This window comes from Phyllobates terribilis, unplaced genomic scaffold (genome assembly GCF_046119375.1).
Source record: "Phyllobates terribilis strain yellow unplaced genomic scaffold, ASM4611937v1 Scaffold_9__5_contigs__length_417890890, whole genome shotgun sequence".
Lineage (NCBI taxonomy): Eukaryota > Metazoa > Chordata > Amphibia > Anura > Dendrobatidae > Phyllobates > Phyllobates terribilis.
In genome coordinates this window covers 299,580,959-299,598,287 of record NW_027362769.1, presented here as the reverse complement: position 1 = coordinate 299,598,287, position 17,329 = coordinate 299,580,959, and the positions used below count along the sequence as shown (strand labels likewise).

The window sequence follows — 17,329 nt, the reverse complement described above, 5'->3', positions numbered from 1 at the left end:
CAATGTCTGCTGCTTGACCTTGTTGTAATGGACTGCCGTCTTCGAAATTTTAAGGATGGAGGCAACATGACGCGCACTGTATCCCTCTGCTAGTAAAGCCAGAATTGAGCCCTTCTTTTCAACTCCTTTGGCATGGTTAAAAGCTATTTTTTCATTCAAATTACTTTTGGGCTATTCCTAGCACTTGTTTTGCCATCCAGCTTGTCCTATTGCAAGAGGATTGTGAAGACCACAGCAGTGGTTTTTATACTTTCCCTCGTTACATAAGATTTGGTTCAGGTGATCACCTAATCAGAAGCACATTAAGTAGAATGAGGTGGACTTTGGTTGGAATTCAGCTGACACTGGGATGGAATGGCTGTCAGACATGTAGAGATAGGGATTTTTAGAAAACTGTGCAGTGGTCTCTTAATTTTTGCCAGAGCTGTATATTGTTCTTTGAAAACATTAAGGAAACGGAGTTTTAAGGGTTTAACAATGAAATATGATAACTTTATTGAATACATACAAATTCATTAAAAAGGTACAAATTGTAAACAACAGACATGTTGGTTTCCCTTGAAAAAGCCGGATACGCTCCATGCGCGTCGGGAAGCGGCACTGGTCCTTTTACCATCCAGGGTAAGCCTTTGTGCCTGTGTCTTGGATATTTATTTTTGAGCCATATACCCTTTCAGATCTTTACTTAGAAACTTGTGGGCTACTTTGCCCTTAGCATCCGCCTTATCACTTGGTTAATAGGGTATTTTGTAGCCACCTAGCATTCTCTGCATTCATTCCCTTCTTTATGGCCATTTATTTACTTTTGTAACTTCTGGCCCAATAGGCCCCCTGGCTTACCTGCGCCCTTGCTGCTATTCATATTATTTATCCTTGTCCTTTTGCACATGTCTGTTGTTTGCAATTTGTACCTTTTTATGAATTTGTATGTATTCAATAAAGTTATCATTTTATTGTTAAACCCCTAAAACTCTGTTTCCTTAGTGTTTTCATCTTTCTTGGAGTGGTTTCTCTAGCCGTGACACACACCCGCATTGTCATGTTGATGTGTCAGCTATAATTGTGTTTCTGGGTCTTCTAGTATTAAAATAAATTGTTGTCTTATCTCCTCATACATTAAAAAATGTAATAATGAAACAGCTGTCTATAGCAACCAATCAGATTCCAGCTTTTATTTTTCAGAGAACCTTATTTAAATGAAAGCTGCTGCTGGATTGGCCACTATGACCGCTATGCTACTTTTGTTAAATCTTCCTCATGGATATTTTTTTTGCTTCTCGATCTTTGAAGGAAACACAGAATTTGTTTGTTTACCATGATTAGACATAGCTGACTGTGGTGATGGGACGCACTCATACAAATATAAATGCAGTAGATCAGTACAAAAAAATGTACATTTTATTTAAAAAAAAAAAGAAAAAAAATAGAAAAAAAAAAACTGAATTGCCAAAATATAATTTTGGAAAGTGACTGAACAAGGGAAATTTTCTTAGAAAACAGGAGAGAAAAACCCTGACATTTGAGAAGTTTTAAAATGATATATATAAAAAAAAAAATAAAGCCCAGGGTCCTTTGCCTTTTCCACCTAGCAAAATGCCTTCACTACTTATACGAGCGGATTCTCCACTCATGGTCTTCAGTCACTGACCGCTCAGGAACGCCAAATGACCCTTGGTACATCTGTTGGCGTAATGTCCCTTCTCACCGCACTGCAAAGGCAAAAAGTTGTACATTAATGGAGATCTTATAGCTGAAAAATGAGCATGGTGTCACTTAAAGAGAGGCGTTCGAAAACACTGCCCCACGTGGGGCTGGCAATATTAATCTGATATGTGCACCATTTTTCACTTTGTTTTTTTGCCTTGTTTTAAAGAGAACTTGTCAGCACAATTTTGCAATGTAAATTAAAGACATGGCACTGTAATACTGATTAAATTGATAGCTTTGGTGAAGAAATCCGCTTTGCGGTGCTTCTTTAATCACCATTTGAAGATTTTTGCCAATTTCGGCGCACAGGGGCCGGACTGCGCACAGGGGCTGGACTGCGCACAGGGTCTTCTCGGCGATCAGTGACTATATTTACCCACCTACACTATATACACAGGTACAGCCAATAAAATGTTAAACGGGAGTGCTTCCTTAAATACTGACACTATGGGCCTGTACATTTCATACGTGCAGGAAGCAAGCACTTGTATGCAGTCTAACGAGTGATCTACAGGGGTACCCTTTAACCCCCTAGTGACCAAGCCAATTTGAACCTTAATGACTAGGCAAAATTTTTGAAATCTGACCAGTGTCACTTTCTATGGTAATAACTCTGGAACGCTTCTATATATCCTGGTGATTCGGAGATTGTTTCAGCGTGACATGTTGTACTTTATGTTAGTGGTGAATTTTAGGTCAATATGGTTTACATTTAGGCTATGTGCACACGATGCAGAAATGAAGCAGAAAATTTCTGCATCATTTCTGCATCTCCCTGGCAGAAAAAACGCATGCAGATTGTACATGCGTTTTTCCTGCGGAATACATGCGGATTCACATGCGTTTCCACATGTGGATTGACAAGCGCTTTCCAGGCGATTTTAGCATCACCTGGAAAGTGCTTGACAACTAGGTCACACTATATAAATCCATGGAAACAGCATGGATTTATATAGTGTGACCCGAGAGAGTGTATATACTTACCTCCGATGGCCCGCGCTGTCCTGCTCAATCCGTTCTCCCTCGCCGGCAACTTTGAATTGAAAGACCTGCCGACGTCAGCGTCACGTGACCCGTCACATGACTCTGACGTCACCGCAGGTCCTACAACTCACTGCAAGTGCCGGGAACCAAGCAGGAGCGGTGCGCGGGCCGACAGAAGGTAAGAATACATTTATTTTTTATTTTATTCTTGTTTTACAGCTTTTTTAATGGTACCTGGGTGTGGATGAGACTCTCCTCTCCTCTACACCCGGGTACCATCCGCACATTAGAATGCGCCAATACCGCAAGTACAGATGCAGTCTTGCGGAATTGGCGCGTTCTAATGCAAGTCAATGGCGGCGAAAACGCCGCATTTACGCAAAATTAATTGACATGCTGCGGATTTTTGAGCGCAGCATAAACGCTGCGGAAAAATCCGCATCATGGGCACAGCACATGCGGATTTCTATTGGGGAACATTGCTGCCCTTCTACAATGCGTTTTTAATGCGTTTCCGCAACTGCAAAAACGCCGCGGAAACGCATTAAATACGCATCATGTGAACTCAGCCTTATTTGTGAAAATATTAAAATTTTGGCAAAAAGTTTTGAAAAATTCACAATTCTAAAACTTTCAATCTTTATATCCTTAAACCAGTTAGGCATGCTGTACAAAATAATTAAATAACATTTTCCATATGTCTACTTTACATCTACATAGTCTTTCAAACACCATTTTATTCTGTTAGGATGTTAGAGGGGTTAAATTTAGCAGCAATTTCTCATTTTTTCAAGAGATTTGCAAAACCTGTTTCTTTAGGGACCTATTCAGATTTCAATGGACTTTGCAGGGCCTTAATATTGAACATTTTGGAAACTGCACCCCTCAAGGATTTTATCCAGGGGTATATTGAGCATTTTGAACTCACAGGTACACAGAATTTGATAACATTAGGTCGTCATATTGCAAATGTTCATTTTTTTTCCTCACGAAAAAGTGTTTTAGTCCAATTTTTTTACTTTTGCAAACGGTAACATGAAAATGTGGATGGCACAGTTTGTTACACACTTTCTTCTGAGTGCCGCAATACCCCACATGTCATCAAAAAATTTGGGTATGTGGCATGGCTCGAAAGGGAAAAAGCGACATTTGGTATTTGGAATGTAAACTTATCTGGAATAGAATAGCCCTTGAGGTACCAAAAAAGCAGAAATCCCCACAAATGACCCCATTTTGGAAATTAGACTCCTGAAGTAATTAATCTAGGGGTGTACTGAGCATTTTTAACATATAGGTGATTCACGAAACTTTATAACATTTAGATGTGAAAACAAAAATTACATTTTTTTTCCACTAAAATACTGATTTAGCATCAAAATTACAATTTCCACAAGGATTAATAGGAGAAAATGGGCCACATCATTTGTTATGCAATTTCTCCTGAATGTGGCGGTACCCATATGTGGTTGTACACTACTGTGTGGGCACACGGCAGGGATGGGAAGGAGCGCTACTTGGCTTTTACAACGCAGATTCTGCTTGAGTGTGGGCTTTATTAGCTGAGCCCCTGAGGTGCCAGAACAGCAGAAATGAGTCAGTTATACAAGGGTTAATAAGTGAAACTGGAGCCCATAATTTATTGTGCAATTTCTCTCGAACACGGTGATGCCCCATATGTCGTCAAAAATTACTGTTAGGCCACACGTCAGGGCTGAGAAGGAAGAGGCGCCATTTGGAGCCCTAGAATAGTTTGTGGGTGACATTTGCGGAGCTCCTAAAATGCCAGAACAGCAGAAAACCCCAAAAGTGACCCCATTGTAGAAATTGCACCTCTCAATGCATTTATCTGCAGCAACTAATTTTTTTTTTGCGTAAGCAATCAAAAAGACATTTTATAGATTTTTTTGTGTGTCAATATGATGAAAAAATTTCATTTTTGGCATTTAAAAAAAAAAAGTTTACGTTGTTCCGCGTATATAATAAATAATGTGCCAGTTTTATAGATTGGGTTGTTCCTAATGCAGAGATACCAATTATGTGATAGAAATATGCAGTGTCTTACCTTATAACAGGTAACCTGATCCAGGGGTCTGGGCCCCCGATTTCCTACATTATTGTTCTGTGATTGCATGACCCCAATAGTCTGTGGAGACCGCTGCTGACTGATGGGTGAACTCTGGCTTGTTAACTGGATGAGGGAGGATGATCGCTGTGAAGGCTGGTTGTTATTCTGCTGCAGGCAAGAATGGAAGATTAAGTCATATATATCACATATTTATTATAAATGCACACACATATATACAGTTGGACTCAAAAGTTTACATACCCCGGCAGAATTTTTGCTTTCTTTGCCTTGTTTCAGAGAATATGAATGATAATAAAAAAAATTCCTTCTTTTTGTATCCCTTTCCTGTGTTATACAGTTCAACTACCTTTTCCCATAGATCCGTTGACAATTCTTTTGCTTTCCCCATGACTCACAATCCAGATGTCAGTGGCTGGATGAAAGATGCAAGAGTGTCTGGATCCCAGAAAATCACTCAGCTTTTATGCACACACACTGATTACAAGCAAACAGGTCATAGGTGAGGATTTTACCTTTAGTAGCCATTCAAACCCATTTGTGTCAAATTTTGTGCATGTTATCAGGCCAAAATCACCAGGGTATGTGAACTTTTGATCACGGTCATTTGGATGTTTTTGGTTGTCATTAAGATTTAATAAGAGAAAACACAGTAGTTTGATAATAAATGGCTTCACCCAACCAATAACCAGGAGTAGAGAAAGTTTTTTTGTTATCATTCATATTCTCTGAAACAAGGCAAAGAAAGGAAAAATTCTGTCGGGGTATGTCAACTTTTGAGCACAACTGTACATATAAAAGAAGGCAGCACTCCAACATGCTGGGTAACAAAGTGGACTTTTCGCTAGCGGTTGGTGATGTTTTTTTGCACAGCTTGCTGGAGTGCTGCCTCCTTATCTTTTTTTGCATAATTGGGGTTTATGTCTAAGAGGTCCAGCACCCATAATACAAATATTTTGGTGCCGATCTTCATATTATATACATAAACACTAGCTGGTGACATGACATTTTCCAGGTCACAGCGTCTCCTGTTACCTTTTGCTGGCTCTGGTTCTGCTGAGGTAGAGGAGGTTGTTCTGTAGCTCCCATAGGCAATTCAAAGCGGGGGCTGCAAAATAACAGATTTTATTCTACAATGTAAAACACAAAAACATCAGCTGTGACCTATGCCTGTACCAGAAGCAAAATGTGACAGACTTGCCTATCAATCCAAATACAATATTTTTTTTACTAAGACGAGGGTCAGACGCCTATAGGGTCTCTCATTCGGGAGAATCGGGTGAGTTATGCTAATGCCACTGATCAGAGTTTAATCCGATGTCAGCATAGTGACCCGATAATCTTGGATGTGAGAAACGGAGCACACTGTGAAGAGAAGATGAGAACAAAGTTTCTGGATCTTCTCCTTTCTGTGAGTCCACGGTAATCGGACTGCACTTGAATGTCATCCGAGTGCAGTCTGATGATTTACATGCACCCATACACATGAATGGGCAAGTCTCTTCTGATTTACGAGTCAAATTGCAGTGCCCCATTACATATCATTGGTCCGAGAGCCATCTGATAAATAATGGGATAGCACTCTTCAGACTGGTAGTGGTGTGAGCGAGCACAAGAACAACTACCCTCAAGTAAAAAAATACACAAGCATTGTTCAGTACAGATTCATGGGCACGTGCAGTAATGAGCATCCATTAGCACAGAGGGAAGGGAAGGCTTCTGGCACTGAGCGACACAGCGATCTTACAGTCTCAATCCACAGATACAACTCGTAGACTCCTCGGGGTAAAAGTAAGAGTAGAAAATATAATGTCAGCATTGTGGGCTGCTCCTGGAATATTCTACATGAGCAATCTGTCAGGTGCCTTTTTCTGTTCCAGCCACCATGGCTACCATGCCATTTAGCTTCTCTACTTTATAAAGAGATACTTAGTAGAGAAAGCAGATCCCTAATTTGGATAAAAAAAAATAAAAAGGGAACCTGTCACCATGAAAATGCCATCTAATCTGCAGGCACCATGTTATAGAGCAGGGGAGAGGAGGAGATTGATAGTTTTGTGAAAAATGATTCAGTATAACTGGTGTCTTAATCCTCTGCTTTCTGGGATTTTCAGTCCAGTGGGCGGGGCTACCAGTGACTGACAGCTTTCTCTACATGAACCCTAATACATAGAAAGCTGTCAGTCACTGGTAGGACCGCCCACTGGACTGAAAATCCCAGAAAGCAGAGGATTAAATTATTAAGACACCGGTTATAATGAATCAATTCTCACAAAACTGTATATCAATCTACTCCGCTCCTCCTGCAATATAACATTTCCATTTTTTGTGGTAAAAGTGTCAATAAAACTGGCATTTTATTCAGTGAAATCACTGGTCATTCCCATATGTATGTTTGTATACACACACACACAGATACATATAAACGTATATATATATATATATATATATATATATATATATATATATATATATATATATATATATATATATATATATATATTAAAAAAAAAAAAACACATATACAAACACATACATACATGCGCATATAATATATATGTGTGTATTGTACACACACACACACACACACACACACACACACACACACACACACACACACACACACACACACACACACACAGTCATTCAATGAGTATAAGGCAGTTTTTTGTTAATGGTATGTCCCCCCTTTTTGTGTCAGATATTCAGTGGTAGAAGAAGCTGATGGCAGGTCACATGGCATGAGGAACAGGAGGAGCACTGCCAGAGCCCTGCAAAATGACCTCCAGCAGGCCACAAATGTGCATGTGTCTGCACAAACGGTTAGAAACCGACTCCATGCGGGTGGTATGAGGGCCCGACGTCCACAGATGGGGGTTGTGCTCACAGCCCAACACCGCACAGGACGCTTGACATTTGCCACAGAACACCAAGATTTATATAGTCGCCACTGGCGCCCTGTGCTCTTCACAGATGAAAGCAGGTTCACACTGAGCACATGTAACAGACGTGACCGAGTCTGGAGACGCCGTGGAGAACGATCTGCTGCCTGCAACATCCTTCAGCATGACCGGTTTGGCAGTGGGTCAGTAATGGTGTGGGGTGGCATTTCTTTAGAGGGCCGCACAGCCCTCCATGTGCTCGCCAGAGGTAGCCTGACTGCCATTAGGTACCGAGATGAGATCCTCAGACCCCTTGTGCGACCATATGCTGGTGCGGTTGGCCCTGGGTTCCTCCTAATGCAGGACAATGCCAGACCTCATGTGGCTGGAGTGTGTCAGCGGTTCCTGCAAAATGAAGGCATTGAAGCTATGGACTGGCCCGCCTGTTCCCCAGGCCTGAATCCCATTGAGCATATCTGGGACATCATGTCTCGCTCCATCCACCAACGTCATGTTGCACCACGGACTGTCCAGGAGTTGGCGGATGCTTTAGTCCAGGTCTGGGAGGAGATCCCACAGGAGACCATCCGCAACCTCATCAGGAGCATGCCCAGGCGTTGTAGGGAGGTCATACAGGCACGTGGAGGTCACACACAATACTGAGCCTCATTTTGACTTGTTTTAGAACATTACATCAAAGTTGGATCAGCCTGTAGTGTGTTTTTCCACTTTAATTTTGGGGGTGACTCCAAATCCAGACCTCCATTGGTTAATAAATTTGATTTCCAGTGGTGATTTTTGTGTGATTTTGTTGTCAGCACATTCAACTTTATACAGAACAAAGTATTCAATGAGAATATTTCATTCATTCAGATCTAGGATGTGTTATTTGAGTGTTCCCTTTATTTTTTTGAGCATCGTACATAAGAGGGGTTCGGATCCCCTACCTATGATGTACTCTATATGCTGCGGTTAGTCCACAGTCCATAGCTTTGTACACACAGACCCAGCCACATACTGACGATTCACTAGAGACTTTCATTAAACTGTCTGAAATGTTGCCAAATGTTTGCAACTTCTGGCATTTTTACACTAGTCCAATTTTCCTTCCCTTTTGGATGGAGTTATCTGGGGGAAACCTAACCAAAATTCATCACAATTCATGTTGCAAATGTAGCTTAAACTATGACAGACTCATATGCCGGCCACAGGCGGGAGCACCCCGTACGCCGGCCACAGGCGGGAGCACCCCGTACGCCGGCCACAGGCGGGAGCACCCCGTACGCCGGCCACAGGCGGGAGCACCCCGTACGCCGGCCACAGGCGGGAGCACCCCGTACGCCGGCCACAGGCGGGAGCACCCCGTACGCCGGCCACAGGCGGGAGCACCCCGTACGCCGGCCACAGGCGGGAGCACCCCGTACGCCGGCCACAGGCGGGAGCACCCCGTACGCCGGCCACAGGCGGGAGCACCCCGTACGCCGGCCACAGGCGGGAGCACCCCGTACGCCGGCCACAGGCAGGAGCACCCCGTACGCCGGCCACAGGAGGGAGCACCCCGTACGCCGGCCACAGGCGGGAGCACCCCGTACGCCGGCCACAGGCGGGACCACCCCATACGCCGGGCTCATTACTGAGAATTAAATACTCCTCCTTTATAAAATACTTCTTAAACATGCTAAGTGAAGTATCTTTACTTTGTTCTAAAAATAAATATTTAGTGTGAACTATGACCCCAGCTGGGATTCTGCTTTGTAGATATCACTGCATATACACTAACAGTATACACCCTGGTGACACACATACCCGCTGTACTGGCGGATGATTTACCTGTGGACTCCTGACTGCAGTAATGAGCCTTTCCGATGTAGCATCCATATACTTACCAATATTGAGCACTAAATACTGAGATATTATATACTCACTGCATGAATTTACAGCCAGGACCATCCAGACAAAATCCTACTAGATAGTTGACACAAATGACTCTCCGTGTATGCCGGTGCCTGCAGAGAGGGCCTACGAGACAAGCAAGCTGTTAGACAAGGACATCTCCATCTACAGCAGACAGTAAAGTGATGTGTGGTGAGCAGAATTCACTATGCGCCCCTTACCATGTTTACAGAAGCCTCGATCATACCAAGGACAGTCTTTTATCTTTGATTCTGGGTCAATATGTAAAAACGGGCACTCCTTGTTACTGCACTCGCCTGCAAACAGAGACAGACTTCAAGCAATGCAAATCTACTTCATGTGGCAGTACTGTCATTACAATGCTCCTGTGACAGCCAGCCCGAGGCCAGCGTTCATGGGAGATCGTCATTCTCTCTACACATAGCATTGTTGAAGCACTGCTATATATAGTACAAGCGATCAGTCCCCAAAGGGGACTATTAAATACAGTAAAGCATTTTTAAGTATGGTGAAAAAAAAAGAAAACCCACAAAAGTTCACATCACCCCTTATACGCCATTAAAAATAAAACAGAAAAAAATACACATTTGGTATCACTGAGTTCATTAATGTCCAATTTATCAAAATATAAAAAAAATTAATCTGATCGGTAAACGGCGTAACGAGAAAAAAAATCAAAAAGCCAGAATTACGAATTTTTGGACACCGCCAAAATGGTATAATTAAAAATACACCCAAATAATAAAGACCTCACACTGCACCATATCCCGAAAAATGAAATTGTTACAGGTCTTAGAAAATGGCGACAAAAGCAAAATCTCTTTTTTCTTACAAATTTCCAATTTTCACCACTTAAATATAAAAAAAATCCTATAGATGTTTGGCACGTTACTCGTACTGACCTGGAGAATCATATTGCCAGGTCACTTTTACCATATAGTAGACTGTGAACCCTCGCGGGCAGGGTCCTCACTCTCCTGTACCAGTCATTGACTTGTTTTGTTCCAAGATTATTGTACTTGTTGTTTGTTATGTATACCCCTTTTTCACATGTAAAGCGCCATGGAATAAATGGCGCTATAATAATAAATAATAATAATATTATAGTGAACAAGGTAAATTAAAAATCCAAAAAACAATTGTGGAATTGAACTTTTTTTGCAATTTCAACGCACTTGGGATTTTTTTCCCCCATTTTCCAGTACACTGCATGGGAGAATGAATAGTGTCATTCATAAGTACAACTCTTCCCGCAAAGAACAAGCCCTCACATGGCTATATTGATGGACATATAAAAAAGTTATAGCTTTGGGAAGAAGGGGAGGAAAAACTGAAAATGGCCATGGCGTGAACGGGTTAAAGTCTGAAAACTCAATTTACATTTTTAAAGTTATATGCACATTACTGAATTGCAGATCAGATCATTCTGTAATAACAGTCATAAAGTGGCCCCGCGGCCAACATTTCTGCCCTTTTCGTAAAGACACTGGCATACTTCTGGCACACCATCTGTATTTTTCACGGATAGGACATGTACCCAATATAGTCTATGGGGCTGTAAGACGAAAAAAAAAATTGGCAGCATGCACTAGTTTCTTTTGTAAATTGCATGGTACTCGCCCATTTAAGTCTATGGGTGCAGGAAAAAAATCAGATGCCATGCGGAGCCACAGTACAGCATGCAATTTACAGATACATTACAATTCTGTAATATAAGTAACTGTATTAGTATTAGTAGCTGCTGAGTAAAAACAGATTGCACACGGATGTCAAGTGAGAAACAATGGTCCCACGCTCGTGGATGAAGCTCTGAACAATTTTTTATGTGGTTGTGTGACCCTACCCTTACACACAGGGTGCACGCCACACGGTTATCTAACCAAACCACCGAGCAAAGTGATCCAAAGCAAAGAGGCAGCCACCCCCAAGCTTCTACTGCAAGGAGACAAGAAGAGTATCTTATAATCCAATAAGTGACATCTCCATGCAAGTTCAAGGGGTTGTTCGGGACTTTAAAATTCATGGCTTATCCTTAGGATAGGTCATCAATGTCTGATCGGCCGGGGTGTGACACCCAACACTCCCAGTCGATTAGCTGTTCCCGGTGTCGGACAGAACTGCTCAGTTACGCAGCTGCACAGCACAGTGGTCGCGGCCGGGTACTGCACACCGCCACATATTCCAATCAATAGGGGGTAGATGTACCCGGCAGCAGCCAATATTCCGATGACGGAGCTAAGGATAGGCCATCAATGTTAAAGTCCTGGACAACCTCTAAGTTCCTGAATAGGATGTATTATAACCCCCCTCACAGCTGTATAAAATGGGCAGACTGGGATCGGCGTAATGTCAGAGTTGGCAATTATGGCTTGTACTGATGACAACGTCTCTATATGGTATTTCTATGTGTACAGTATTATTCCATAGGTTTGAAGCGGCTCGGTTGTAAGCCTGATGAGGCATATTGGATTTTAATATACTTCATTTACAGCCTGGGAGTGCGGCCTCTGCTTTGGATGCTCGTTACATCCTAGTGCCGGCCAATTCCCAGGTTTATTTCAGAGAAGCTTGAGAAGCATCCATCAGGTTTTCTTTGCATATGAGAAAAACTGATGAAACACGCAGGGGAAAAACTAACAAACTGAGTAAACTCTGATCCAAAACACCTTCATGGTTGCTGCAGATTAAATATGATAATGACCTTGGTTTATTATTTATTATTAACTTATTATGCCCACAGGCTTGTTCAGTGTTAAAATAACAGACTGAGTTTCCATTATCCAATGCTGCTCCAGTAGTGACATCACAGCTACAGTACGTGACTGCTGCAGCCAATCGCCTGGCTCAGATTTCTGTTGCCAAGTACAACAAAATCACCGCTGAGCCTAGTGATTGGCTGCAGTGGTGGCATACTGTAGCTGTGACGCCACCACTGCAGCCTTTGACCACAGATTAGTCAGTGCCGTTACAGTGGTAGGTCAGCAGTGCACAGGTTGCTCTTCTTATACAGGGTAGGCTGGTGCACACAAAGCTGATCCTATAGACCCCTGGATCTGCAGGGAATAGCCAGCGCTTCATGTTACACAGGAGCAGGCTCACACAGGGGGGACACAACTTACCAAACTTGGAGTAGAAGTAACACTCAGGCATTTTGGTCATGTCGTACTCATGCAGGAACTCACACTGGTCTCCTTTCTTACACAGTCCTCGTAACCAGTGCTTACAGACCACCGTCTTCTCCCCACTAATATGCCGAAACGGGCACATACCCCCTAAAGTCAGACAAACAGGATGTTACATCCAAAGAGTACAATGAAGATGAAACAACATTACACTGGTACTGTGCTTCTAACTTCTATACAAACTAGCATTGTGCCTAGAATGAAGAAACTCCAGCTACACAGTCTACAGCACAGTATACAGCAATCCGGCTACAAGGTGTATGGTTACTGAGCAGAGGTGTCCAGAAGACGTGTCCAAGTGTCCTCAATTATCACTTATTCACCTTTGCTGCAGGCCGACTTCAGGAAGAATTCACACACAGCCGCCCCGGACTCTGGAAAAGAGAGAAGCAGAAAATATCATCATCCACAAAATTATCAACGTCACTCATTATTCAATCACATACGCAGACCACAGGATAGGGGAGCAGTGCGAGGGAGAGTAAGGGTCTGTTCACACAGGAGGCCGCGGAATACACTGCACATTGAGCAAGCTGTATAGAGGTAATGGCTCCGTGCACATAGGCTGCCACTGTCCTCGGCAGCATGAAAGCTGATTACATAGGCAACCTGCGGTATACACTGTACACTGAGCGAGCTGTATAGAGGTGATAGATCGCTCCGTGCACATAGGCTGCCACTGTCCTCAGCAGTACAAGTCCTGGTTAGATAGGCAGCTGCAGTATACACTGCTCCATTTTGGTGGAGTCGGTATAAAATGGATTGACTCCTAAAATATATAATAAATTGGGCACAGTAGTTCAGTGCAGGATGTGCTGTAAATGTTTTCAGAAGAATTTGGGAAAGTTATGAAATGTCCTGTAAATGTCTGTTCTGTTCCTGATCTCAGGATCTCGGCTTTTAGTTGAGCTGAATCTGTGCTGCACTTTATGTACACGCTCAGTAGTGAGGCCGGGCTGCACTTTATGTACACGCTCAGTAGTGAGGCCGGGCTGCACTTTATGTACACGCTCAGTAGTGAGGCCGGGCTGCACTTTATGTACACGCTCAGTAGTGAGGCCGGGCTGCACTTTATGTACACGCTCAGTAGTGAGGCCGGGCTGCACTTTATGTACACGCTCAGTAGTGAGGCCGGGCTGCACTTTATGTACACGCTCAGTAGTGAGGCCGGGCTGCACTTTATGTACACGCTCAGTAGTGAGGCCGGGCTGCACTTTATGCACACGCTCAGTAGTGAGGCCGGGCTGCACTTTATGTACAAGCTCAGTAGTGAGGCCGGGCTGTGGAGTCAGGAGTCCGGGAAAGTGAGGAGTCGGAGGTTACTGACTCCACAGCCCAAGATTTGAATAACCAAATCAGATCTACAAACACAGAGCAGAATAGGACGAGCTGGGAGTTCTTCTCATAAAAGCTTATAGTGTGACTATCCGCCATGATGTGTAGGGCAGTGTTGGTGTCGGGTGTTAGGACCCACAACCTACTCTGTGAACAGGCCATTAGGTGACTCAGTGAGCGCCCCGCTGTAAGGTCACTTGGCCCATACAGGAGTCCGGACCATATATGTCTGGTGTACACTATATACCAAGGTATAGGCCTCCATAAACACTAGATTCAATAAGCTGAACGTTCTGACCATCTGACATATGAGGGTCCGACTCTCACTGACAGATGATGTTGGGGGAGACGAATCAGGCACAGTGAATTACGACACCTGATCCTTTGGTTCCCCGCAGCGCCCTCCTTTTTGAAGACACAAGAAGAGACAGATGAGACTGCTGATCAGATGCCACAATGTATTGCCATTATATCAGAATAATAGTGATGTATGGTGACAGAACCTGAGAGCGGAGGAAATGCAGGTGTGAACACAGCCCAGAACCCGGCTCCATCACCTGACAGGAAGGAGCCGAGCAGTTTTTGGGGTCTCAGCAGGCAGACCTCCCTGTGTTATGGTTCCCAGGCAGATGCTGCGCATGCGTCCAGGACAGCTGGGTGGCCACCATACTGGCAGATGTGACAGACATGCCGGTAGTCGCCACTCCACAGTGTACACCATGGCCCACGGGGGTAACTACAGGTAGCCCCTGTGCCGCACACAGGTAACAGGTAACCCCCGCGACGCACACAGGTAGCCCCTGCAACACTCGCCAGTAGCCCCCATGAAGAACACAGGTAGCCCCTGCGACACATGCCGGTAGCCCCTGCGACACATGCCGGTAGACCCTGCGACACACAGCTAGCCCCTGCGACACACACCTGTAGCCCCCATGAAGCACACAGCTAGCCCCTGCAACACTCGCCAGTAGCCCCCATGAAGAACACAGGTAGCCCCTGCGACACACACGGGTAGCCCCCCATGAAGCACACAGCTAGCCCCTGAGACACTCGCCAGTAGCCCCCATGAAGAACACAGGTAGCCCCTGTGACACTCGCCGGTAGCCCCCATGAAGAACACAGGTAGCCCCTGCGACACTCGCCAGTAGCCCCCATGAAGAACACAGGTAGCCCCTGCGACACACACGGGTAGCCCCCCATGAAGCACACAGCTAGCCCCTGCGACACTCGCCAGTAGCCCCCATGAAGAACACAGGTAGCCCCTGCGACACTCGCCAGTAGCCCCCATGAAGAACACAGGTAGCCCCTGCGACACTCGCCAGTAGCCCCCATGAAGAACACAGGTAGCCCCCATGAAGCACACAGGTAGCCCCTGTCCCCCCCCCCTAGATGTCCCAGGCACATCGCACAGTAGAGGACACCCGGCGGATCTATTGGGGGAGAAGCCCTCAAAGTTTGGAGCCAGGGTTATTCGGGGCCGGAGAGCAGGGTGAGTGCGGCTCCCGCCACCATGCCCCATCACTTACTGTCCATGCCCGGGAAGGGCAGAGGCTGCGCCCCCAGCTGCTGCTCCACAGCCAGCTCCAGGTCGAAGCGGATATGATCCACACACGCGATTAGCTCCTGCATGGTGACCGGAGCGCGGGGCCGCACACACACCGGGAACCAGCATCAGCCCCGGCCCGGCCCGTGCAGAGAATGAACGAGCTGTCGCAAGGCACTGTGGGAAGAGGGAAGCGCTGGGGCCGCGGCAGTGCATGCTGGGTAACGTGACCTGTGACAGAGGACGGCATGGCACAGAGGGGCTGCCGGTACATGGCGGTGTGTGCCGGGGAGCACGGCTGGCAGTAGCGGCCGCAGGTAGGTGCCAACGTTTCTCCTATCTCAGTCTATTGCTCGCTGTTATCAGCCTCAGACTATTGAGTTTTGTATTAGCATTAATGATAGGAAGTGCAAAAAAATCACTGTCTGTCATAGAAGCCCCCTACATCGGCACATAGGGGTGTAATGGAGCCTAAACGTGGAGCTGCAGCACAGCACTGTAACCTGCAGCCGGGTCTGCACCTACAGCTCCGCCATGGAGGAGGCCACATACTGTATGTGTGCACTGTGCATGGGGATTACTACATATGTGTACGTCATCACCCCTGCATATGTATACAACATCATCACCCCTGCATATGTATACAACATCATCACCCCTACATATGTATACAACATCATCACCCCTGCATATGTATACAACATCATCACCCCTACATATGTATACAACATCATCACCCCTGCATATGTATACATCATCATCACCCCTACATATGTATACAACATCATCACCCCTGCATATGTATACAACATCATCACCCCTACATATGTGTACATCATCATCACCCCTGCATATGTATACATCATCACCCCTGCATATGTATACAACATCATCACCCCTACATATGTATACATCATCATCATCCCTACATATGCATACATCATCATCACCCCTACATATGTATACAACATCATCACCCCTGCATATGTATACATCATCATCATCCCTACATATGCATACATCATCATCATCACCCCTACATATGTGTACATCATCATCACCCCTATATATGTATACATCATCATCACCCCTATATATGTATACATCATCATCCCTACATATGTGTACATCATCATCCCTACATATGTATACATCATCATCCCTACATATGTATACATCATCATCCCTACATATGTATACATCATCATCATCCCTACATATGTGTACATCATCACCATCCCTACATATGTGTACATCATCATCATCATCCCTACATAAGTGTACATCATCATCATCCCTACATATGTGTACATCATCATCATCCCTACATATGTGTACATGATCATCCCTACATATGTGTACATCATCCCTATATATGTATACATCATCATCACCCCTATAAATGTGTACATCATCATCATCCCTACATATGTATACATCATCATCCCTACATATGTATACATCATCATCCCTACATAAGTATACATCATCCCTTTATATTTATACATCATCAACACCCCTATGTATGTGTACATCATCATCACCCCATATATGTATACATCATCATCCCTACATATGTGTACATCATCATCATCATCATCCCTACATATGTGTACATCATCCCTATATATGTATACATCATCATCACCCCATATATGTATACATCATCATCCCTACATAGGTGTACATCATCATCCCT

The 17,329-nt window shown here is 44.4% G+C and overlaps 2 protein-coding genes across 3 annotated transcripts in view; one reads left to right on the top strand and one right to left on the bottom strand.

Annotated features, from left to right (window-relative positions):
• Nucleotides 1-957: 957 nt before the first annotated feature.
• On the bottom strand, nt 958-15,847 carry CPSF4 (cleavage and polyadenylation specific factor 4). 2 transcript variants are annotated; one of them, XM_073647888.1, is made up of 8 exons: nt 15,614-15,847; nt 13,076-13,126; nt 12,690-12,842; nt 9,771-9,866; nt 9,582-9,675; nt 5,810-5,882; nt 4,754-4,921; nt 958-1,709 (listed from the first exon to the last, which is right to left on the bottom strand). In XM_073647888.1, exons 1-8 carry the CDS (start codon nt 15,714-15,716, stop codon nt 1,641-1,643), a joined length of 807 nt encoding a protein of 268 aa, XP_073503989.1. In that variant the 5' UTR covers nt 15,717-15,847; the 3' UTR covers nt 958-1,640. The 2 variants fall into 2 exon arrangements, with proteins under 2 accessions (XP_073503989.1, XP_073503988.1); XM_073647887.1 differs by having other exon boundaries at nt 965-1,709; nt 4,754-4,924.
• The window catches only part of PTCD1 (pentatricopeptide repeat domain 1), a 39,864-nt gene continuing 38,325 nt past the window's right edge, over nt 15,791-17,329 (top strand). The window contains exon 1 of the mRNA XM_073647886.1: nt 15,791-15,947. The gene's annotated coding sequence lies outside the window, so the exon portion shown is untranslated. The remainder of the gene's footprint in view (nt 15,948-17,329) is intronic.